The sequence below is a fragment of the Peromyscus leucopus genome, chromosome X (genome assembly GCF_004664715.2).
Source record: "Peromyscus leucopus breed LL Stock chromosome X, UCI_PerLeu_2.1, whole genome shotgun sequence".
NCBI lineage: Eukaryota > Metazoa > Chordata > Mammalia > Rodentia > Cricetidae > Peromyscus > Peromyscus leucopus.
The window spans coordinates 128,958,758-128,985,709 of NC_051083.1; the positions used below are offsets into that span (position 1 = coordinate 128,958,758).

The 26,952-nt window shown below is 36.1% G+C and overlaps 1 protein-coding gene across 1 annotated transcript; it reads left to right on the forward strand.

Annotated features, from left to right (window-relative positions):
• Positions 1 to 203: 203 nt before the first annotated feature.
• LOC114683413 (RNA polymerase II elongation factor ELL2-like) lies at positions 204 to 8,496 on the forward strand. The gene is made up of 2 exons (XM_037199119.1): positions 204 to 284; positions 6,381 to 8,496. The coding sequence occupies exon 2, from the start codon at positions 6,424 to 6,426 to the stop codon at positions 8,275 to 8,277; it is 1,854 nt and encodes a 617-aa protein (XP_037055014.1). The 5' UTR covers positions 204 to 284; positions 6,381 to 6,423; the 3' UTR covers positions 8,278 to 8,496.
• The last annotated feature ends 18,456 nt before the right edge of the window (positions 8,497 to 26,952 follow it).

Sequence of the window (26,952 nt, forward strand, 5' to 3'; positions counted from 1 at the left end):
CTACAACACATAAAATAAAATTAAAAACTTAAGACAACAGCAAAAACACTGATTTGAGAGGGTTGTAGGAAAGTAATATCTTTAAGAGAACTGAAGTTTTGCTTTAAGTCAGGGGATGGAGAATGTTAGAGGAGATTAGTGATTGTGGTGTCAGAGTTCTAGAAGCATTGATATGTTGATAGTTACATAGCAAAGGACATTACGTGCTGTGTGAAGGTACACTGCAAAGACTACAGTGCTCTAGAAAGCACATAACCTAGATGATGACAACGAACAGTGGACAGGTAAGAAAGGGTAGACATATTGCCAAATGTGGCTAGGTCTTAAGGATGTTTAAAGTTAACAACAGTGATTTGAACCTGTGTTTGTGCATTTTTTCTTTAACTATGAAGATAAAACATGTACTATATAGTGGATACCAGTGCGGTCTAAGATATCTGCTATAAATGCCTCCTCTTACACAGAAATTTCCATAAAGTTTGGGTTTTGATAGTCTAGTTTGTTTACATAGTGTGTCAAAGCCATGTTTTGAGGCACTATCAAACTGGAAGGTGGTATAGCACATAAGTTGGTATACATGTTTTATACTACATAAGTTGGACAGATTAAGAAATGTTTGTCATTCTCATTGCTACAGAACACAACGAGACCTTATAAATTAGATTAGTGTTTTTATAAATGTAATCCCAGAGAGATCCCTGTCCACTTTTTATATCCCAGCATAAACTAGCAAGACACAGTCTGTGGATCAGAAAGTAGTTTCTCATCAGTCACAAAATAGCAATCCAGACAAAGCTACAAATTTCAGATTGGGGCAACAATCAGGTGATGTCCTTTAAATATGTTTCAATGGTAGGGACCTTTTATATGTTATTATTATCCAATCTCACAATTCCTTCTGAAATAAGCATTTAATGTGTTATTTACAATGTGCTGAACTATTCTTCTTCAAACAACAAAAATTTTACGTGTTTTTTAAAATATAATTTTTCACTAGATCAATGAGTATATTAGAATTATATCCACTAACTAGAGCAATAAGATTCATGTAAACAAGTCAATTCTTCACAGCTCAAAATCACTATACACAACTCTGTCATTCTTCACCATTTTATACTTTGATTGCAAGTTTTGAGGGTTGATTTTTATAAAACTTAAGTGTACATTACATGAAAAATAATTTATGTAATAAAATATATATTCCACTTTGTATATTTTTAAAAATTTGAAATGTCAAGTCCTTTGTCATATTATTTAATTTTTACATTATCTTGTGATATACATAGAAAATTTATACCTATTATGAAGTAAAATTCTAATTTGATATCCTTGCTAAAATGTTGACAATTAGCATTTTAGTAATGCTTATATAATTGTCTACCATTTATCCATTGATTATCATAGTTTTATTTATTGTCTAGTAGGTTCTGTCATTTTGTTCATTTTCATCTATTTTTCCTAAAAGTTCTTTTATTTCTCTCCCTGCTAATTATTGTTGCTTTATGTTATATTATTAGGTAGAGAAGCTATTCACTTTCAGTCTCATCTGTGAGATTCCTTTAGTTCTAGGACAAAACACACACACACACACACACACACACACACACACACACACACACACAAGCACAGAATCAACTAATCTGGGCTCATAGAGACTCACAGAGAATGCCTACCAGAGAGCTTGCATGGGACTGACCTAGGCACTCTGCACATATGTTACTGTAGCTAGAGGTTTTTTTTTTTTTTTTTTTTTTTTTTTTTTTTTTTTGCCTTGCCCACAGTCAGGACAAATCTTTGTCACTCGCCAGTCCCACAGCCACTCAGACCCAACCAAGTAAACACAGAAACTTATATTACTTACAAACTGTATGGCTGTGGCAGGCTTCTTGCTAACTGTTTTTATAGCTTAAATTAATCCATTTCCATAAATCTATACCTTGCCATGTGGCTCGTGGCTTACCAGCATCTTCACATGCTGCTGGCCATGGTGGCGGCTGGCAGTGACTCTCTTTCCTTTTCTGTTCCCTTAATTCTCCTCTCTGTTAGTCCTGCCTATACTTTTTGTCTGGCCACTGGCCAATCAGTGCTTTATTTATTGACCAATCAGAGCAACAGATTTGACATACAGACCATCCCATAGCACTTTTTCTTTTTTTTTTTTTTAAAAAAAAGGAAGGTTTTAACTTTTACACATCTCCAAAGCCAGCTTGGTATATTTGGGAATTTGGGCGTAGCTTTTCTTACTACTTTTTGCTGGAGGGGGTGCTGTTTCTTATGGAGACACAAAGAAAATTTTAGGATCATGGAGTAGTCCGTGAGGCTGTATCATCTGAGCCAGTTGTCTTGAGATGATTCTGGATGTTGGATTATCTGGACTATGGTGTTATCGGAGACCTTTTAGGGGGTCTTGGCTGGTCAAATCTGATGTATCTTAATCTGGAACAAATCCATAGCCTCTGGCTTTCTGTGGAAACAAAAGCAGAGCCTCCTTTCCAAAGCAACATATTCTTACATCCAAATTTTGAAGTCAAGGTACCTTTAAAATATATATTTTGGCATAACTCAACATCTTTTGTAATCAAATGCTTTTCTTCAGTTACTAATATCAAAGAGAATATAATCCAGATTTTCTGTGTGGTCGCTATCTTTATGTGGCTTATTTTTTATATTACCTTGAGCCTATTGCTTTAAACTGCATCATTTTAAGACTGAAACTGCGCTGTGGCTGCTGGCTCTGCCCACTTCAACTTCTCAGAATGGTGGTGGTATGTTTTCTGCCAGCTCTGGGAGCCTTTAACTCTCAGAAATAGTGGGTCTATGTTTTTATTCAAGCAGCATGTAGCCCAGAAAGCTTTTTTGTTTTGTACCAGTAAGGGCTAAATCTACGATGCAGCTTAATGTGCCACTTGCAGAGGCCTCATTCCCTCCAAACTTTAGGTCAAGCGCACAGGCCAGAAAACTGCCATAGTAGCTCAAACACACAGGCTGCTGATAGCTTGAAAGAGACAACTAGGAACAGTTTTTAGCTCCGTTTTAGAATCTTTTTACTCAGATTTTAGGTGGAAACTCTTGCCCCATGTTGGGCGCCATTTGTTGCTGGAGAGCTTCTCTCCAGATTCCACCAAGCCCTGAAGTCCCACATCCCACGTATAAAATAATCACTCAGATGCTTATATTACTTATAAACTGTATGGCCACTGCAGGCTTCTTGTTAGCTTTTTTAATATCTTAAATTAACCCATTTTTGGGGCTGGAGAGATGGCTCAGGGGTTAATAGCACTGACTGCTCTTCCAGAGGTCTTGAGTTCAATTCCCAGCACCCACATGGTGGCTCACAACCATCTGTAATAAGATCTGGTGCCCTCTTCTGGCCTGCTGTCATATATGCTGTATATGTAATAAAATAAAATAAAATTATAAAAAAAAATTAACCCATTTTTATAAATCTATACCTTGCCACGTGGCTCATGGCTTACTGGCAACTTTATATGTTGTTTGTCCTGGCAGTGGGTGGCAGTGTCTCTTCCTCCTTCTTTTTGTTTTCTCAATTTTCCTCTCTTTTTGTTTTGTCTATACTTCCTGCCTGGTCACTGGCCAGTGTCTTATTTATATAGAGCAATATCCACAGCATGTCACAGCTGTATAGCTTGATCTTCTTGTAGGACTCCTAACAGTCAAAGCAGGGGCTGTCTCTGACTCCATTAACTGCTTCAGGGACCCTTTCCTCCTACTGGTTTACCTCATTCAGCCTTAGTAGGAGAGGAGGTGCCTAGTGTTGCTGCAACTTGATATGCCATGGCTAGCTGATATACATGGGAGGCTTGCACTTCTCATACTAGAAAGCAGGAGAAACAGATGCAATGAGGGGAGGAGGGTTGTTGCAAGGAGAGACTGGAAGAAGGAGAAACTGTGATCAGGCTGGAAAAGATAATTGATTAATAAAAAAGGACAAGATTGGGTCAATATTTTTAAGACTTTCATGTCTATAAAATAATTTTATATTTTTGTCACAATGTGCCTGTCTTCTCATTCTTTTGTCAAAAGACATTTTGTTGTTATCTGAAAACAGGACTATGATTGGAATATTTTTTTTTAGTATCTAAAGTATTGTATACATAAAGACAGGAAACACAGCTTATTTATGTTTATATTTACTAAGGATCTCCAGCAAGAATAAAATAGCATTCATATATGTATGAAGGCATTATATTGCTGACAATACTTCTGCATTACATTGGTTTAATGTTATTTCTGCATCAGTTATTTCATACTTCTATTTTATAGAAATGTACTGTGAAGTTATGGAATTATGAAAAATATTAAAGAGGAATGAAACATCTCTCTGACATTAATAGACTCATATTCTTCTTGATGTGATAGAGATATAGATTTGCCTTAAAAATGCAAAGCTGTTGCTAGTTATTCTCTTGACATTTAGAAACTGCTTCTCTTATGTATCTATTACTTAAAGAGTATAGTATAGTACTATGGACAAAAAATGGCAAGAGTCAATAAAATTACACATACAGTAATCTCTATGGTTCTAAAGATCATAGGCTAGTATAAAAACAAGTGTAATGATGATGTAATATGTGTTATTTTTTAGAGAACTTATACAAAATGCTCTGAGAAAATAATGAAGGAAATAATTATTTTTGATGATAGATGTTACAAATGAACTTAGCTTTAAGCTAGATATCTAAGAGTGAATAGAAATTTAGCAGCGTGAACGTATCAAGAGTGAGACTTGCTGGGCATGCCTGTGGTCACAGCACTCGAGAGGCAGAGGCAGGCAGATTTATGTGGGTTCCAGGCCAGCCTGGTCTACAGAGTGAGATCCAGGACAGGCACAAAAACTACACAGAGAAACCCTATCTCAAATAAACCAAAAAAAAAGTAAGAAAAAAGAAAGAAAGAAAGAAAGAAAGAAAGAAAGAAAGAAAGAAAGAAAGAAAGAAAGAAAGAAGAAAGAAAAAATGTGTGAGACTTAACATGAATATGAATTTGCTTAAGAAGTACCAACTGCTTCCTAAATCTTCGAGGGATAACTCTAGCTACTAGAGTCAAGCAATGTAAAGATTGGCAAAACCCAATCCCTTATTAAATTCTTATCCTGGTCAAAATAACATATATGAAACCATCAAGGGAATGTAATCTGATTGCAGTTAGTAAATGTGCTCTATACAAGATAATGGAAAGAGTGTTCTGGAGTGACTGTGAATGGTAGGGCACTATCTTTTTTTGAAGTATTAAAATATTGTACTTTTATATAAATATTTCTTTGATATAATTTCTGATCATGATCATCTGAAAGGATGATCTTTTTACACAGCCAAATAGAAGCAATATGTTCTAGAATTCTTTTTTTTTTTTTGGTTTTTCAAGACAGGGTTTCTATGTGTAGCTTTGTGCCTTTCCTGGAGCTCACTCTGTAGCCCAGGTTGGTCTTGGACTCACAGAGATATGTTTGCCTCTGCCTCCCGAGTGCTAGGATTAAAGGCATGTACCACCACTGCCTGGCAGGAATTCTATTTTTTAAGAAATTTTTTTATTCATTTTACATACCAAACACAGACCCCCCTCACCTCCCTTCTCCTACCTCCTCAAAGGCTTTCCCCCTTAACCCACTCTCCATTTGTTCTAAAATTCTATTTTTTAAGAAATTTCTTATTCATTTTGGTATGGCACTATCTTAAATAGAATGGTAATGTGAAGACTCTAAATAAATAAGAGGAATAATTCGATAAAAGATTATGGAGAAGAGCATTAGTGGGAAGAAGGGTATCAAGTGAAAGGCTGATAGAAAAACAGTAATGAGCAAATTACTTCCCATTATTAGAGATGTATAGAGATTTAAGAATTAAAAACACACCTCTAAATTCTTTCTTTTCATCTATTATTAATGCAAATTATATGGTTGCAAGTGAAAACCCCTGTGGATAGGACAAACTCCAATCCTTTGAAAGATTAAAAAGATGTCTTTCATGACAGACTAAGTATAATGTGGACATGCTTTTTAATCACGTCATGTGGAAGCCTTTTCCTCCAGCCTCCGGTAATTTGTAGATGTTGTTGATCCCATTATCAAGTACCTTTACTTTAATTTCTGAGGAGATAATTTTGTATACTAAATTCAGAGAATAACATTTTCAGTTTGAACTAATACGGCTTCTCGAAGAGAAACTATAAAGATGAAAAATAATTAAATTCTTACAACAATTTTATCTCTCCCAAATTTTCCTCAGTTAGCTATTTCTCTTATTTGTTCAACTAGGATAAAATATTTTCTAAGTACAGTTTTATAAACAATAGTGATAGTAGTTCATGTATGCCAAGGAGAATAAAATCATTTTTTTTCTTTCAAACTTTGATCTTTATAGGTATGACTATTTGGCTTCCTTTGGAGGCAGAGCAACAGGAAAAATGATAGGACAGATTCCTGTGAAGGAGGCAGACAGCACAGACCCAGGGCTGAGCAATGCCAACAGGCTGCCCCTGGGGTTTCCAAGGCCAATGATCCAGGCAAGTTCCCCATACCAGAACAATAAGTATTCATTACCTTCCCAAGGTTCTCAGTTCCAAGGATTTCAACAGCTTAGCAAAATCTCACCAAACAATTCTTCTACTGATATGAAAAACTTTAACTATCAATTGTCAAATGTCAGTAATGACACCCAACAATCCAAAATCAACAATCCCCAACCAAATGTGTCAAATTCTATCCGCCCACAATTCAACTGTACACAATCAATCCAAGACAAAATGATGGTGAATAGAGCCACCAGCTCTTCTCAACTGACTCCACCAATAATGACAGAAGCAGAAGAGAAATCCTGCAATACATGGAAGAATATTAGAAAATCATATGTACAGAAAAAGGTGCCAGTTCGAAAAGTGTCTCAATTTGTTCCTGATCAAGCACCTGAGAGGAAAAGAACAGCCCCTCTCAACCATGGACATGCCTTCCAAAAGTCAAAGCCAATAAATGGTGTCCACACTTGGTCATATAGGAACAGAGTGATTCACCTACTTGCACTGAAAGACTACAAGAAATCTGAACTTCTTGTTCAACTGCAAAAAGATGGCATCAAAATAAATGACACCAATTTTCTTGGAAAAATACTGCTGCAGGTGGCTAATTTGAATGCCACTACTTTGTCATATACTTTAAAAGACAGTATCTTCAAAGAGGTCCAGAGAGATTGGCCTGGTTATAATGAGGTAGACAAGCAGTCATTGGATTTGGTGCTTTCCAGAAAACTGCGACCATTTCATAAAGCTACTAAGGCCACCCCTTTCAAAGAATCACCTGTAGTTTCTAAAATAGATGATGCATCATCCTCAAAGGATCATTTTCACTACTTGTCTAGTATTGACACTTTAATGAAAAACAAAGGTGGACTCTTTCCCCCTAAATCTGCTATACAGTTAACATCAAATGACCAAGTAAGTGGTAACAGTGAGAAATCTTTAATTCTGCCATGTTCTGCATCTGCTACCAAATACATCCCTTTACCATTGCCTACCTCCCATCTGCCAATCTCAAATTCACCACTGCTCATGAAATGCAATCATAATGTTTATAGTGCTCCAGAAAGATCTGGTACTCAAAATCCATGTGACAGCATCAATCATGACAGTGGCATGTTTGAAAGAGAGTTGAATAAACACACTTCTTTTGAAGCTCCATCTTGTGTTTCAGTTCAAAAAAAGTATTCAAAGCCTATAGAAATACAGAATTTCATGCCTGAGAAGTTCAAATGTACATTTGCAAAGCGAAAAACAACCATTCCAAATTGCATTGCCAGCCCAATGGAGAAACAGAAGATAGATTTTAAAAAACAAGATGAAATTATGAAGTCAACTTCCAACAAGGAAGTTAAAAAAGTTTTCCCTGACTCTGGGAAGACATATTTTACACCTGGGACTCCAGATTATTTTGCTAATTATTCCGTCATAGTTTCCTCTGACCAACGTCAGAGTTATGAGAAGGAATTCAGGGCAGATTATAATGAATATCAGGCCATGTACAACAAGATACAGATTTCATGCACACCAATCATTGATTTAGATTCAGAAAGAAAGGCCTTTTCTCCAGGATCAAAAGAATATCAAGATATTACTAAGAAAATTTCAGTAGCATATCAGAAAATGCGACAGCTTAATCCTAAATTTTGTGAAGAAAAAGATAGATGTGTGTTTCTTTACAACAAGCTGGTTTACATTAAAAAGTTAATAAATGATTTTGACCAGCAAGAAGTAAAGTCAACACAATAATGGACTGTTTGAAAAAGAATAAACTTCGCTCATTGAAATTCCTGATAACTTGCTCCAAAATTCTAAAGGGATGGCACTTGCAAGTGTTTTGAAACTTGCAACAATATTTATATTTAGTTTGTTTTTATAATTTTTTTTGCATTCCTACAATTGTGAAGCTTCATTTTATGATTCTTTAACCTCAAATATTTGTGCTTCCAGTACATATTTCATAATGTTATGAACCCAATGTCTATGAAATAAAATTGTACACATATAAAAATAAAATGAGCAAGTTGAAATACTTTTGGATAAGCAGTCTCTCTTCTTGGACAGTCTTAATTCAAGTTAATTGTTCAAACAGAGGTTTAGAACTTTACACCTAGTACTGCTTCATATCTTGGCAAAACACCAGTTACAGTCAAATACCTAAAGATTTTGAACTATGGGGGATGTCTTAGTTGAGGTACTATTGCTGTCATGAAACACCATGACCAACACAAATTGAGGAGGAAAGGGTTTATTTGGCTTATGTTTCCAAATCACTGTTGGTCGGCAAAGGAAGTCAGGACTGGAACTCAAACAGGTCAGGAACCTGGAGGCAGGATCTGATACAGAGGTCATGGAGGAGTGCTACTTACTGGCTTGCTCCTATGGCTTTGCTCAGCCTGCTTTCTTATAGAACCCAGGACCACCAGCCTAAGGATGGCCACACCCACACACAATGGACTGGGCCCTCCCCCCATGAATCACTAATTGAGAAAATGTGTACAGTCTGATCTTATGGAAGCATCTTCTCAATTGAGGTTCTCTACACTTTGATGACTCTAGCTTGTATTGTGTTGACATAAAACTAGCCCATACAAGGTTTTAAATTATTTTTATTCAAAGTACTACTGCCATTCAAATAAAATGCCTTGTATTTACAAATTTGAATTCTGAAATGTTTCCCCAAAGTTGTATCCTTTAGTTAATGTCTGTATCAACCATCCAAAAGAAAATTGATACATACCAAAGAAAGTAAATAATCATTATATAGTCAAGGAAGCCTATTAAGAAACAAGCAATTGTGAACTCATTACCAAGTTTAGGAGTAGGCACACTTTCACCACCACTGAAGCAACCATGGTGTGGCTCTAATCTAGTTTGTTTCTCTCAAGGTTGTGAACATTCCTCAAGTTTACACTGATCTTTGTTTTCCTTTTAATACATGTGCTATGATTTAATTTGAAATGTCCCTCAAAAACTCACATTTTGAATGCTTCTTCCTCAGACAAGTAGTGCTATATTGGGAGGCTGTGGAAACTTAATAAGAGTCAAAACTGACCTTGTTAGATATAGGTCATTAAGGGTGGTCCTTTAAAAGTTACCAAGTCCTTGGTTCCTGTCTAGATCTGCACTTGCTGGATCATCATTACATGAATAGCATCTACCACATAGTCTAACTGCTGGGAATCGTATGTCTCTGCCATTGTTGCTGCACCATGATGGAATAAAACCGTGAACCCAAATAAACATTTTTCCATTAATTTTTTTCTGTCAGGTAATGTGTTCACAAAGATACAAAATTAAATAATATAACACATGTTAAGAAGCATCCTGAAAATTATCATTCATACTTTTTTTCATTTTTTGTTGAAAATAGGTTCTTTTCTCATAATACATCTGAACCACAGTTTCCCCTCCCTCTTCTCCTCCTACCCTCCCACCTCTCTTCTCCCTCAGATGCACACCTCCTCCATTTCCCCTTCAGAGAAGAACATGCCTCTAAGAGATGCTAGACAGACAGGACAAAACAAAATACAATATGACAAGGTGAAAGTCTTCGTATCAAGGCTTTACAAGGCAACCCATTATAAATATGCTGTTATAATACACAGTTGTTAGCTGTGACTTTCAACCAATCTTACAGACTAGGATTTATACTATTTTGTTTTATTTATTGAGACAAGCTTTCTCTGTGTAACAGACCTGGCTGTCCTGGAAATTGCTCCATAGAGCAGGCTGGGCTCAGACTCATAGAGATCCACATGCCTCTGCCTCCGGAGTACTGGGATTAAAGACCTGTGCCACCACTGATCAATTTATTCTTTATTTAAAAAAGATCCCTTATTATTTCAGAGTGTATCTTTTAACACTGTAGTCTTAAGATTCTATCACAGGATTGATCATTTATATCTAAAGTAAAATATTTGAAAATTTAGAATTTTATATTTAATTAATATATTCTCTAATGTGTCAGTCCTATACCAGTTAAAAAGCAAAAATAATTCTCATTTTTAGTAGGACTCCTTTTAAAAACAACTTATTAGAGCATCCCTTTAAACTCTACATGAGTAAGAAGTCCATTTCCTTCTAGTGTATAGTATATAGTTTATTTTGCATAGTGTACAGTCTATCTGAACTTTTGTAAAGTCAAAAAGTAACTTTCAAATCAGGCCTTAAACTACTGTATTACAGGACATAAATTTTGTTTTTTTTTTGTTTCATTTTTGTTTTGTTTCTTTTCTATTTCTTTTTATTTCTTCTTCACCCATACAGTATATCCCAACTGCATCCTCCTCTCCAAGTCCCTACCACCACCTCCCCTCTTTCCTAGATCCATTGCTCCTCTGTTTTCCTTCAAAAAATAGGAGGCCTCCAAGGGATATCAACCAAACACAGCATAACAAGATGCAATAAGACTAGAAACAAACCCTCATATCAAGGCTGGTCAAGGCAACCCAGTAGAAGGAAAAGCATCCCAAGAGCAAATAAAACAGTCAGAGACATTCTCTCTGTACCTCGGCTATTATGGAACTTTTAGGACATGATTTTTGAAAATTTATACCTTTTGCTTAAATATTTTTCTTAAAATCAGTATAAATCAACATCACCAACATATTTATTGGCTTGTGACTGATTAAATACTTCCCTCACTTTTAGAATGAAAATAGAATTTTTACTTACTGAATGATACTATTAACATATCTCATTCTAGAGTCATTAAAAATAAGAATTCCTTCAGGCTACATACGTATTTGTTAGCATTTATATTTACATTCCATATACGTGACCTTAAAATTATCAATATGCTTAATAAAACCTCTGTGCTATTTGTGAAAGGGCAAGGTAGCTTACTTTGCTTGACAAGCCATATAATTTGACCTTATTTTTGCCAAGATGAGATTTTTGGCCAGTGGTATCCAATGTATAAGCTCAAGAAGCTTCATCTGACAGTCCAAATTCTGAAGTCTCTACAGACATCTCACTGTGGTTGATATATTGTACACCCCAATAAAACTTACATGGTGATCAGAGCACAGAACAGCCACTATATTAGACATAGAGGCCAGACAGTGGTGGCACACATACTTTTAATCCTATCACTTGGGAGGCAGAGATCTATCTGGATCTCTGTTGAGTTCAAGACCACACTGGGAAGAGAGCCAGGCATGGTAGCACACACCTTTAATCCTGGCACTCAAGATCTCATGTTTTTGCTTGAGAAGGACCCATGCCTTTAATCCCCGGAAGTGATGGCAGGAAGCAGAAAGGTATATAAGGCATGAGGGCCAGGAACTAGAGGCTTTTAGTGGTAGTTCAACTGAGACACTTAAGGGTGAGGTCTCAGAGACTTTCAGTCTGAATATTCGTGGAAAGAGGAGTGGCTGAGGAGTTGGTGAGGTAAGGTTGGCTGTAGCTTGCTCTGTTTCTCTGATCTTTCACCTTTCACCCTAATATCAGGCCTGGGTTTTTTATTAAGATTCATGTTACATCTCACAGTTCATGTATACCCTACCTGAGGATTTCCTCAATAGGAGATATTTTGTCTGAGAGTGGAAAATAGAATATATATTTACTGGATTTTAGTAGCTTTATCTAGTGAAGGGGATCCTGTTGGGAAGGACAAGTTGGGAGTATCACATTTTAACAATACAAAAAGTGACATACAGATATAAGACTACATAGTTGTTAAACACATCGAAGTGTGGATACAGCCTAAACTCTCAGTAAATGGAGGCAGAAACGTCTTTCTTACATGAGGGTTTCTGCTGCAGTTTCAAGGAAAATTATACCAAAATAGTTTATGTGCCTAGCAATGGGTTGGGTGCTTGAGAAAATTGATAATGGTTGTTGATTTAGGACAATTCCATGAATTAAAAATTAATGAAATGCATTGCTGTAATAAAGAGGGCCTTGTAGAATCTGGGGATGCAGGAAAGGTAAGGAACAATTTATAAAAATTGACTAACACAGAGTTTGTTCCTGGCACTATGGTAAATTATTGAACTTAATTTTTTGTTTTAGTTCATTTTCACAGGAGCTGTCTCTTCAGGAGAACAGTCTTCAGGCCATAAACATTGAGGGGAGTGGGAAAGTGATTGTGGGTATTTTCTGCACACACTGTTAACATATTCACTTGGACAAGAGGAAGACTTTGCCATTCCTCTGAGCCTCATCATTCCCATGGACCTGAGCTATTGTGGTCTTTGACATAGTCATGTTCATGTCAAACAATACACATTCATCAGGTTCTGTATAAAAAGTAAGTTAGGTACACAGTGATTTTTTTTTTTTTTTTTTTCGAGACAGGGTTTCTCTGTGTAGCTTTGTGCCTTTCCTGGAACTCACTTTGGAGACCAGGCTGGCCTCGAACTCACAGAGATCCACCTACCTCTCCCTCCCGAGTGCTGGGATTAAAGGTGTGCGCCACCACCGCCTGGCCACAGTGATTTTATTGCTATTCAATTCTATTCTAATGAACATGATAGAATATTGAAACTTCTTGTTCTTGGATTAATTTGTGCACAATAACCATCTTATCCTCTTTTTCTCTACTTTCTGCCTTCGAAGAAAAGGGCACCGTACCTTTTCCAGATGCGAAGGCCACTTCAGGGATGGGGCCATATTGTCCTGGCCTCAGAAGATGCCTTTTGAAAAAGCCATAACCACATTTGTTTTGGCAAGAATCAGTAGTCCTTTGTTTTGTGTTCTGTCTGTCCATTTTGTCCTGTTGATTCGAGGATACTTTGTTGTCCATTGGCTAACTTTTGCCACAATGAAAGTTGACTCCATATGCAGTTTCTTCAATGCCCATATTTTATCTGAAGTAGATTGGTACTGCCAGGAGTCGACATGTCTCAAAAAATTTTTCTAAGTTATTAAAACATTTTAAATGCCATATTCTGTAGATCACTGAAGGATTTGAAGATGACCTCTCTAAAATATATCTGCTCAATTTTTAAAACATATCTAATATGACTACAAGTTCTATTGTAATGTCTAACTACTAACTTTCATTTCTTTATATTCTAGTAGTTGGTAATAATAACATTCAAGGATCAGAAAATTGCATTTCATTGTTAAATGAATGGTATAAATACAATTAGAAATATACATATAACATTTTCTAACAATATCAGTTTCAAATTTTTATACAATATAAAACAATACAATACAATGTAAAGTATTTAAAACTAGTAATTGTCTTTCTTTTCTTTTCTATCTTTCACTCTTTCATTCTTTCTTTTTTTAAACAAGAACCTTAAATCTAATCTCGTTTGTTTAGCCTTTTTCTTAACCATTGACAACAACTTGTAAACCACCCCCCCTAAACAATGAAAATTATCCCAGAACCAAAAACCATTAAAAAGACCAAAAAACCACCCACCCCACACCACCTCTTTGGGAATGTGGGCGTCATATTCTTAAAATTACTTCCTGCTGGGTATGGGAGAAGTTATCTTTGTCCTTATAAACACCTTCAGCAATATAGCAGGATACAAGATCAACTCAAAAAAATTAGTAGCCCTCCTATATAAAATGGACAAAGAAGCTGAGAAGGAAATCAGAGATACATCACCCTTTACAATAGCCACAAATGACATGAAATACCTTGGGGTAACACTAACCAAGCAAGTGAAGGACCTATATGACAAGAACTTTAAGTCCCTGAAAAAAGAAATTGAAGAAGATGTCAGAAAATGGAAAGATCTCCCATGCTCATGGATAGGCATGACCAACATAGTAAAAATGGCAATTTTACCAGAAGCAATCTACAGATTCAATGCAATCCCCATCAAAATACCAACACAATTCTTCACAGAACAGGAAAGAATAATACTCAACTTCATATGGAAAAACAACAAACCCAATATAGCCAAAAGAATTCTGTACAATAAAACAACCTCTGGAGGTATCACAATCCCTGACTTCAAGCTCTGCTATAGAGCTACAGTAATAGAAACAGCATGGTATTGGCATAAAAACTGACATGTGCACCAATGGAATCGAATTGAAGACCCTGATATTAATCCACATACCTATGAACATATAATTTTTGACAAAGAAGCCAAAAGTGTACAATGGAAAAAAGAAAGCATCTTCAACAAATGGTGCTGGCATAAGTGGATATCAAAGTGTAGAAGGCTGCAAATAGATCCATATCTGTCACCATGCACAAAACTTAAGTCCAAGTGGATCAAAGACCTCAACATAAATCCAGCTGCTCTGAACCTGCTAGAAGAGAAAGTAGGAAGTAGTCTTGAACGCATTGGCATAGGAGATCACTTCCTAAATATAACACCAGTAGCACAGACACTGAGAGAAACAATCAATCAATGGGATCTTTTGAAACTGAGAAGCTTTTTTAGAGCAAAGAATACAGTCAACAAGGCAAAGCGACAGCCTACAGAATGGGAAAAGATCTTCACCAACCCCACATGTGACAGAGGACTGATATCCAGAATATATAAGGAACTCAAGAAATTAGACATCAAAATGACCAACAGTCCAATTAAGAAATGGGCTATAGAACTAAACAGAGAATTCTCAACAGAGGAAACTCAAATGGCTGAAAGACATTTAAGGAATGCTCAACATCCCTAATCATCAGGGAAATGCAAATCAAAACAACTCTGAGATACCACATTTCACCTGTCAGAATGGTTAAGATAAAAAACACTGAAGACACTTTATGCTAGAGAGGACGTGGAACTAGGGGAACTCTCCTCCACTGCTGGTGGGAATGCAAGCTTCTACAACCACTTTGGAAATCAATATGGCGCTTTCTTAGAAAAGTGGGAATCAACCTCCTCCAAGATCCAGCTATACCACTCTTGGGCATATACCCAAGAAATGCTCAATCATACCACATGGACACTTGCTCAGCTATGTTCATATCAGCATTGTTTGTAATAGCCAAAACCTGGAAACAACCTAGATGCCCTTCAACTGAAGAATGGATAAATAAATTGTGGCACATATACACAATGGAATACTACTCAGCAGAGAAAAACAATGACATCATACAGTTTGTAGGCAAATGGATGGATCTAGAAAAATTCATCCTGAGTGAGGTAACCCAGACTCAGAAAGACAAATATGGTATGTACTCACTCATAGGCAGATATTAGATGTGGAACAAGGATGACTGGACTGCTACTCACATCACCAGTGAGGCTACCTGGAAAACAGGACCCCAAGAAAGACACAGGGATCACCCAATGATGGAGAAAAGGATGAGATCTACATGAACAGCCTGGACATGAGTGGGAGCAATGAAAGGTGAGGGTCGAGGGAAAGAGAGCCTGTGGGAGCGGGAGATCCCAGCTGTATCAAGAACAGAGAGGGAGAACGAGGAATAGGAAACCATGGTAAATGAAGACCGCATGAGAAAAGGAAGAAACAAAGTGCTAAATAGGCCCACAGAAATCCACAAAGATACCCCCACAAAAGACTGCTGGCAATGGCAGAGAGACAGCCAGGACTGACCTACTCTGGTGATGGGATGGCCAAACACCCTAATAGTTGTGCCAGAAACCCCATCCAAGGACTGAGGAATCTGGATGCAGACATCCACAGCTTGGCCCTGGGTGGAGCTCCGGGAGTCTAATTAGCGAGAAAGAGGAGGGTTTCTATGAGCAAGAATTGTTGAAACCAAGGTTGGATAAAGCACAGGGACAAATAGCCAAACAAATGGAATCACATGAACTATGAACCAAAGGCTGAGGGGCCCCCAACTGGATCAGTCCCTCTGAATAGGTGAGATTGTCGATTGGCTTGATCTGTTTGGGAGGCATCTAGGCAGTAGTACCAGGTCCTGGGCTCGCCGCTTGAGATAGCTCCTTGAAACCTGGGACTTATACAGAAACGCTTGCCTCAATCTGGGAGGAGGGGATTGGACCTGCCTGGACTGAGTCTACCAGGTCGATCTCAGTCCTTGGGGGGAGTCTTTGCCCTGGAGGTGGTGGAAATGGGGGGTGGGCTGAGGGGGAAGGGGAGTGGGGCAGGAAGGGGGAGAACAAGGGAATCTGTGGCTGTTATGTAGAACTGAATAGTATTGTAAAATAAAATAAAATTACAAAAAAAATATAGTAAGGTCTGCAAGACTTCCTAACCTCTAGAATCTAAAAATTGAAGGTTTATATTAAAGCAAAGAAATTGAAAGAGAAAAGGAAAGTCATCAGGGTAGGATGCTTTTTATTATGGACTGGTGGCCCAAAGGGACAAAAAAAGTAAGAGTTAAAGGTGATAAGCAGAGTAAGTTGGCATTCAGGCAGGACAAAAATATGAAAGCCCTACAAAAGAACATTTATTGTGGAATTTGGCTTGAGGACTCAGGATAAAAGGCTGGTAGAAGAACAATTAAATTCTCAGCATATTGAAGAATCAACCAGCCCTTTTAATTCTCCTGTATTTGTTACTGAAAAGAAATCTGGTAAATGGAGGATGGTAACAGACCTTAGAGCAATTAACAAAGTAATTCAGCCAATGGGCTCTCTACAATCTAGAATTCCTTTGCCTACTCTGTTACCAAAATGATAGCCTCTCATAGTTATTGATTTAAAAGACTGTTTCTTTTCAATACCCTTACAAGAAAAAGACAGAGAAAGATTTGCTTTCACAGTGCCTACTTATAATAATTCTCATCTGGTTAAAATATTTCAATGGAGGGTCCTCCCACAGGGAATGTTAAATAGCCCAACTCTGTGTCAATATTTTGTACAATAGCCATTGGAAGCGATACATAAAAAAATTCCTAAATCTATAATTTATCATTATATTGATGATATTTTACTAACTGAAACATATGAAGATACTTTAGAAAGAATGTTTGAGGAAGTAAAGAAAATTTTTGCCTTGCTGGGAATTACAAATTGCTCCTGAAAAGATACAAAGAGGAGATTCTTTTAATTATTTAGGATATAAAGTAGAACTACAAAAAAATTAGACCCAAAAAGGTGCAAATTAGGAGAGATAGACTACAGACTCTTAATGACTTTCAAAGATTATTTGGAGCCATTTCTAATCTACAAACTATTGTTGGGGTAAAAAAGTGATGAACTGAATAATTTGTTCAAAACATTAGAAGGTGACAAGGATGTAACAGTCCAAGAGAATTATCACCTGAAGCTCAGAAAGAATTGGCCTTGGTAGAAAAGAAAGTACATGAAGGACACGTGGATCGTATTGATCCAAAGTTGGATTGCATTTTGGTTATTTTACCTCCTAGGTATTCTTCTACAGGAATATTAATTCAGAGGGAAGATATTATATTTGAATGGATATTTTTACCAAATAAACTGAAAAAAAAATTAAAAACTTATGGGGAAAAAATTTCTGACTTGATTTGGAAAGGAAAATTGAGACTTCGTCAATTAGCAGGAATAGACTCAGCAGAAATTGTCATACCTTTAATTAAAGAGGACATTGAAAATTTATAGACAGAAAGTGACCACATAGAAATTCATCTACATATTTGTCAAATATTAAATGGATGAAGTTAAATGTACCCATATTTGGGTCTGATTTTTTTCATTGATCCACATGTCTATTTTTGTGTCAGTGCTGTATTGTTTTTATTACTATAGCTCTATGATATATCTTATGATCAGGAATGATAATCCCTCCAGTCTTCTATTTGCTCAGTACTGTTTTGACTATCCAGGGTATTTTATGGTTCTATATGGAATTTCAGGGTAGTTTCATTTCTATTTCTATGAAGAATAAACTGGAAATTATGATCGGGTTTACAATGAATCTGTTAATGGCTTTTGGTAAAATGATTATTTTCAGATTATTAATTCTACCAATCCGTGAGCATAGGATACCCTATGCATATAACAATACTTAGTGAGTGAACAAAGAGACCATGAATTTGAAAAAGAACAAGGAATGTCATATGGAGAGTTTGGAGGGAGGAGAGGGAAAGGGAAATTTATGTAATTGTATTATATTCTAAAATAAAATAAATAAATGGGAAAAAACTATAGAGGAAAGCACTGCAAATTGACTTCAAGAAACAGAAGGAAGGATAACAGGAATGGAGAAAAGCTACATTTAAACATAAGGAGAAAAAATAAAAGGAGCCTGATCATAATGTCTAAAAACTTTAGAATATTATAAGAAAAATAGACAAAACCTTAGAACTCACAGGATAGAAGAAGTATCTGAGAGTCTAGAGAGATGTCTCAGCAATTAAGAGTACTTGATTCTGTTCTAGAGGATCCAGGTTCAAGTCCCAGCACACATGTTGGTAGTTCAAACCCATCAGTAAGTCCAGTTCCAGGAGATATGATGACTCTTATAACTACCATGAGCATCAAGAATGTACACTGTTCACAGACATACATGCAGACAAAAGACTCACAAATGTAAAATAAAACACTTGAAAATATAGGAGCAGAGATAAAAATGAAAAGCATAGAGAAACTATTCAACAAATATATTGCCAAAATTTTCTGAACCCTATAGAATAAACTTGATATTCAAACCTAAGTGGTATTACAATATCAAATATATATGGCAAGAAAATGTCAGTGTAAAAATCATGTGTCTTATCTTAAAGGTCATCAACTAAAGACATATTCTGGAGTCATTTTGAAAAACCATGGACCAGGAACACAGATTTCAGTTACCCCAGATTCCACATTTCAATGTAGAAGCAGTTTCAAGAAGTTTTAGAGTTCTTTATAACAATAAAAATCATAAATGAAGGTGAGTTTAAAAGATGTTGGTGGATACATGAAAGATGTGATTACAGAAAGATAGGGGTTGTCTATAAGCCTAAGACACTACTTGATAGTGTTTTTAGCTTTTGTGTTTATAGAAGCTAGTGGTCTGCTAAGCCAATATCTCACAAAGGTTTTATTCATTAGTCATAAGATGTTAGTTTTGATACAGAGGTGGATTAGGAATGGCTGTTCCAAAGGGCAAGCCAGGCCAAGATATATAATTAGTCTCTGTACCTGTAATATTCTTATCTTTCCACAGTACTGAAATTGTAATCAATCAATCAGTCTCTGCAGACAAAGCTTCTTTTTTAAAGTTTCATTCACAAGAATAATACATTTTTTGACACATTCCAGTCTAGTCTGGAATTCACAATGTAGCCCAATTAGATCTCATCAAACATCCTCTTGCCTCTGTTTTTTGAGTTCTAGATTACAGGCATGCACAAGAATAACCATGTCTAACAAAAAATATCCCAGGCTGGTCTTGAAATTGTTATGCTGCCAAAATGGGCCTTTAACTTCTGATTCTCCTGCAGCTACCTCCAAAGTTGTCCTCTAAAACTGTAAGCCAGCCCCAATTAAATGTTTTCCTTTATAGGAGTTGCTTTGGTCATGGTATCTCTTCACAGCAATAGAAATCCTAACTGAGACACCTGGCTAGGGTGACAGACTGGATAGAATGTTTCAGTGCTCTTCTAGTACCTCATCCTTCACTTCCATCCAGTGTTGAAGTTATAGATTTATGTAGCAATACATATCTTTTCACATGGGCTCTGAATACCTTACCTAAGGTCCTCATGTTTATACAGCAATTTCTCTTACTCGGTGAGCAATCTCCCAAGTCATTGGAGATTTGTTAATTTGTTTGCTTAGTAGTGGTAGGAATGAAATCCAAAGTCTTATCCATGTTCTGCGAACACTTTCCTGCTGATATTTATGATCTTAAGACTTTTAAAAGATATTTTAAATGACAAAGAGAACAATATCAAGAATGAACTCATTCAAAAACTGTTACCATGTTGATTCATGTGCAATATAGGTCTTTTCAAGGACTCCTGCAATAAAGTACCACACACTGTGTAGAAGAGAACAGCAGAAATGTGTTATTTTCTAGTTCTAGAAGCTACAAGTTCATGGTCAAATTGTTAGCAGAGCCATGTTGCTTCTGAAGGTTTGTGGGAAGGGTTTCTTTGACGTCTGTCTCTTAGTGTCTATAATGTTTTTAAATTTGAATTTTATTAAGGATGAGATTGGAAAGAATAAATAAAAACTCTTTATGTTTTTATTTCAATAGATGATGAAAACGTTAGAAGGCACTGGCTGTTTATAAGTAATTCCTAAGTTATTTCCATAGGAAGGAAATGCTGAATGTAGTTGTTCCTACTTATTATGAAAATTTCACTCATTAGGAATTTGTTTCACACTTTTTGCCCCTCTAGTGCTTTCCTGTTTCTTAAGCAGCAATGTCATGCTGGATTAATGAGAAAAAAAGAAGACTTTGAAGATTTGTCATACATACAAAGCAAAATTTAATAAAAATTAACAAATTCACTTTGAACATTAAATGAATTAATTTATAATCATCAAATAAAACAAAGTACTGTAGCATGAATCTTAAAAGTTCTTATTAATAAAATCAAACCTGAGGCCAGTTATTGGGGTGAATACTAGAAGGTCAGAGAGACAGAACAAGCCACAGCTATCTCACCTCACCAGTTCCTCAGCTGGTCCTGTTTCCTCAGACTGGAAGCCTCTGAGTCCTCATCCAGAAAGAATCTCAGCTAAATTGTGTTGCTCCAAAGCCTGAAAGCTTAACCAGTCAAATGCTTAACCAGCCAAATGCTTCTAGTTTCTGGTCCTCACGCCTTATATATCTTTCTGCTTTCTACCACCATTCTCTGGGATTTAAGGCTGGCTTTCTAGGATTAAAGACATTTCCAATGTGGCCTTGAACTCACAGAGATCCAGAGGGATTTCTGCCTCTGGCATGCTAGGATTAAAGGTGTGAGTGCCACCATTTTCTAGCCTTTGTATCTAGTGGCTGTCCTCTGACCCCAGATAAATTTATTAGGGTACACAATATTTTGGGAACACATTACCACCACAAAGTACTTTTTATTTTTTATTTTGTAGGTTGAGATGCCTTTCTGTAGATTAACATTGTATCTTGCAATGACATTTATATGACTATTCAGGTTCTCCATTTATAGCAGTAGGTATTTCAGTATCAAGAGCCTTTTGTTTTAATTAAAGGACTTATCTGATCCCTACAACCTCCCTGATTATTAAAATTCATTTAAATTATTTTCAGTTTAATCCTCTACATAAATATAATTTTATTCCCCAAAGGAATAATAGTTAATTGCCTGTGTTAATAAAAATACATATTCTCTAAAGTTAGCAAAGAATCTAAACATAATCATAGTTCAAACATTATTTTAAAAAACAGTTTGCAGGGACTAAATAATTGCAGAACAGTTAATCAAAAGAAGTACAATAAAACCCTGCAAAATAAATAGAGGAATGAATAAACATCTTAACAGTAACAACTTTAATTCTACAATAAATACTAGCATATTGGATTAGAAAACGGGATCCATCTTTCTGCTGCCTCCAAAAAAACATGAAAGGAAGGATAAAGATATTCCAAGCAAATGCAACTAATAAACAAGCAGGCATAGTAGTTCTAATAGATGAAAAAACAAACTTCAGAACAAAAACTAGTAAGAAGATATAAAGAAAGGTACTGTGTGGATGATAATCCCTGTAAAGAAGCTATGTCTGCAGAGATCTATTGACAGATTAGAATTTCAGATTCTAATATTACAGATCCAGAGGCTAATTCCTTCATCAAGGTCTGGTTCTAGCTTCCAGAAAAGCAATTGCTTGCCCAAATCTGTGCCTGAACTAACATCTGGCAACTAAGAGATTAAAAAACCTTTTGGAATTTATTAACTTGCAGACCACTAGCTTCTACAATCCCAAAAGCTAAGAATGTCATCAGATAACATTTTGAGCCTGTAGACAAGCTTCTTTCATGTTGCTGTAACTGCCTCACTGATGTACCCAGTGTTGTGCAAATCTTAGATGGTCTTTTAATAAAAAACCCAGAGCCAGATATCAGGGTGAAGGCTGAAAGTTCAGAGAAGCAGAACAGCCAGCCACTAGTTCTTATTTCTACAAAATCTTCAGCCTAAAGAGAGTGAGTTCCTGTTTCCTCATGCCTCATATACCTTTCTCTGCCCAGATATTAATTCCTGGGATTAAAGGAGCAATTGCTTTCCAGTACTGGGATTATAGGTGTGTCACCACAGCCTGACTCTGTTTCCAGTGTAGCCTTGAACTCACAGAGATCCCTCTGGAACTCTGACCCCTGAATGATAGGACTAAGTGTGTTTGCCACCACAGCCTGACCTCTATGTCTAATCTAGTGGCTGGCTCTGTCCTCTGACCCTCAGGAAGGTTTAATAGGGTAAGAATAGATTCAAACAGAAGCACAAGAAAAACTTTAATAAATTTAAAAGGGAAACCCTCAGGCAAGCAAACTATAAAATCTCACCAGCCACCTGGAGGAAGAGAATGTAGAAGAGAAGGAAAAGCTGGTGTGAGGTTAGACACATGGAGGACAAGAAGCTACATGGATAGCAGGGAGTACAAAAGTAACTAATGATACAGTTTAGGGAAAAACTAATGTAAAAATGAAATAGAAATAATAAAGGAATTGACAATGCAAATGGATGGGCCTTTGCCAACATTAAAAAAAAAAACTGAGGCAAACTTTAACCTAAGATTTCTAAGAAAAAAAAGTGATGTCTAAGATTAACAAAATCCTAAATAAAGGAGATTTTTTTCCAATTTTAAATAAATGTGTGGTAACAAATTATTGAAGCTTCATGAAATGAAGAATTTCTAAATGGAAAGAAAGATTACCTAAAAGTAAGTAAATAATAAATTAGAAAATACTTGGAGCAAAGTGTTTGGGTCAATAATTCCCATATTTCTCTCATATTTCACAAGACCATATGGGTTTTCTTGTGAATTCCTTTAAACTTCTAAGTAGGAAGAAATGCATTTACAAACTATTTTAGAAGGGAGAAAAAGGAGAGGACACTTTTTTTTTTTACCATATTCAGTGACTCGTAATACCTTGAATAGTCAAACTAAAATACACAAAAACAAAAGAAAGTCTATTGAGTAATATCCCTTTCAAGATGTGCTGGTGCATGCTTTTAATCTGAGTACTTGGGATGCAGAGAAAAGCAGATCACTGTGAGTCTGAAGCTATTCTGGTATACATAAAAAGTTCTAGGCCAGTCAAGGCTATATAATGAGATTGCGGTTCAAACCAACAAAACTCAAAACAAATCAACAACAAAAAAAATAATATCCTTTATTTTTATCTCACATTGGTAGGGGAAAATATCTGAAAAAACAACTTTAAAAACAGAAATACTGATTTGGCTTGTGGTTTCTGATGGTTCTGTCACACTCTAGCTATTTCCATAGCTATCTAGCCAGTGATAAAGTAAGAACATCATGATGGAAAGGTGTGGTAAAGAAAAGCTTCTCACTTTACAAAATCCAGGGAGCAAATAGAAAGAAGATAGAGCCCCACAACAACAATTCCACGTGGACAATAATAATATCACTAAGCTGAAAAACATCATCTACAAATCAACTTTGAACTACAATGTGCTCAGAGCAATTTTAAGATTACTAGCTGAGATGACTCAATCTCAAAGACTACTTAAATAAGGACTTGAGATGAACCCTAAACTTTGGCATTATACACAGACTGGATAATGAAAGATATAGTTACCTTTCCTAAAATTTAACAATTAACCTAAAATTTTTCTTTCAAGATAAAGATAACTTCACACATACCCAGAAGAAAACAATTTTAAGAATACAACACCCACATTCCCAAAGAGGTGGTGTGGGATGGGTTGTTTTTTGGTCTTTTTAATGGGTTTTGGGTCTGGGATAATTTTCATTGTTTAGCAGGGTTGGTTAAAAGTTGTTGTCAAGGGTTAGGAAAAAGGCTAAGCAAAGGATATTAGATTTAAGATTCTTGTTTAAAAAAAAGAAAAGAAACAGACAATTACTAGTTTAAATACTTTACATTGGATTGGATTGTTATATATTGTATACAAATTTGAAATTGATATTGTTAGAAAATGCCATATTTATATTTCTAATTGTATTTATACCATTCATTTAACAATGAAATGCAATTTTCTGATCCTTGAATGTTATTATTACCAACTATTAGGATATAAAGAAATGAAAGTTAGTAGTTAGACATTACAATAGAACTTGTAGTCATATTAGATATGTTTTAAAAATTGAGCAGATATATTTTATACAGGTCATCTTCAAACCATTCAGAGATCTACAGAATATGGCATTTAAAATGTTTTAATAACTTAGAAAAAAATTTTTGAGACATGTCTGTAGATGTAACCAACAGTCTTATTAAATAAGAAACACAGAACCAATGTAAAACAGAAAGCCAAGAGGTCGGAGCTCAGAGCTAAAATCTCACCCTTCCTCCTGCGGTGGTCTCAGCTTCCTGGAAGAGAGCTACTTACCTGTGTGTAAGTCGTTTCATAGTCATTCTGCCTTCTCATTGGTTGTAAACCCAAACACGTGACTGCCTCATCACTGTCTGTATGTACAGCCCCCCAGGGCTTAAAGGCATATATCTCCAATCCTGGCTGTATCCCTGAACACACAGAGATCTATGGGATTAAAGGCATGTGCCACCACCACCACCACCACCACCACCACCACCACACTCTGTCTATGGCTCTAATAGCTCTGACCCCCGGGCAACTTTATTTATTATCATACAATCAAAATCACATTTCAGTACAATTAGAATACCACCACATTTCCACTTTTTTATTTTAATAAAAAGAAAAAAAGGCAAAAGGTTATAACTAACAAAAGAAAAACTATATACAAAAGTACAATAACTACATACAATATATACAAGTAATAAATACCTAAACAGGTATTTGACAAATCAGAGAAAATAATTCCATTATCTATCCTATTTTGGTAAATCCAAGATGTATCTAATGTACTTTCTTTCCTAATTAATTTTCAACTATAACCAACTAATTTTCAACCATAACTAACTAATCTTCAACTCCCTCAGAGACCCAAGAAGGAAATAATATTAGCTAACAAAAATAAAAACAGGAAGTGCATGCAAGCAACTTCCAAAAAATTTGTGAGTTGACAGAAACAGCCAGCTGCCTGGACAGTCACCTGAGGTTTCCGCAGTGTTTGGGCATCATCTTCAGCCTATAGGCTTAGTGTATCTGACAGACTCATTTGTGAAGTAGGGTGTACACAAGGTCAACAGTTCAACCTCACATTGGGTGAGAGCAGTCCATGTACCAGAAACACCTGAATTCCACTAGTATCCTGTCATGATTCAGGATTTTAAATTCTGGAAATTGTTGACAGTTTTTGAATGCAGCTGTTCATTCTTCTTGGCTGTGTATATATGGCTTCATCTCAGCATCCACTTCTTCTCCACATCCCTCTATTAAATGCCAGTCTACTATCAAGAGGCGTGAGCTTTCAGCTGCTGTTCCATTGCACAACAGAAGCCATCGGCCCTCTGACTGTTAAGCTGCCTTAGAAGAAAATGGCATTGTAACTTTTCCGGATTGCGAAAGCCACTTTAGGGATGGGGCCATATTGTCCTGGCCTCAGAAGAGCCTTTTGATAAAGCCATAACCACACTTGTTTTGGCAAGAATCAGTAGTCCTTTGTTTTGTGTTCTGTCTGTCCATTTTGTCCTGTTGATTCGAGGATACTTTGTTGTCCAGTGGCTAACTTTTGCCACAATGAAAGTTGACTCCATATGCAGTTTCTTCAATGCCCATATTTTATCTGAAGTAGATTGGTAATGCCAGGAGCCGACATGTCTCAAAAAAGAAAAAAATTTCTAAGTTATTAAAACATTTTAAATGCCATATTCTGTAGATCTCTGAAGGGTTTGAATATGACCTGTCTAAAACATCTCTGCTCAATTTTTAAAACATATCTAATATGACTACAAGTTCTATTGTAATGTCTAACTACTAACTTTCATTTCTTTATATCCTAATAGTTGGTAATAATAACATTTAAGGATCAGAAATTTGCATTACATTGTTAAATAATTGGTATAAATACAATTAGAAATATACATATAGAATTTTCTAACAATATCAGTTTCAAATTTGTATACAATATAAAACAATCCAATCCAATGTAAAGTATTTAAAAGTAGTAATTGTCTTTTTCTTTCCTTCCTTCCTTCCTTCCTTCCTTCCTTCCTTCCTTCCTTCCTTCCTTCCTTCCTTCCTTCCTCTCTCTCTCTCTTTCTTTCTTTCTAACAAGAGCCTTAAATCTAATCTCCTTTGCTTAGCCTTTTTCCTAACCCTTGACAACAACTTGTAACCAACCCCCCTAAACATTGAAAATTATCACAGAACCAAAACCCATTAAAAAGACCAAAAAAACCACCCGACCCACACCACATCTTTGGGAATGTGGGCATCGTATTCTTAAAATTGCTTCCTGCTGGGTATGGGCAAAGTTATCTTTATCCTGAAAGAAAAATTTGGGGTTAATTGTCAAATTCTAGGAAAGGTAACTATATCCTTAATTATTATCCAGTCTGTGTATAATGCCAAAG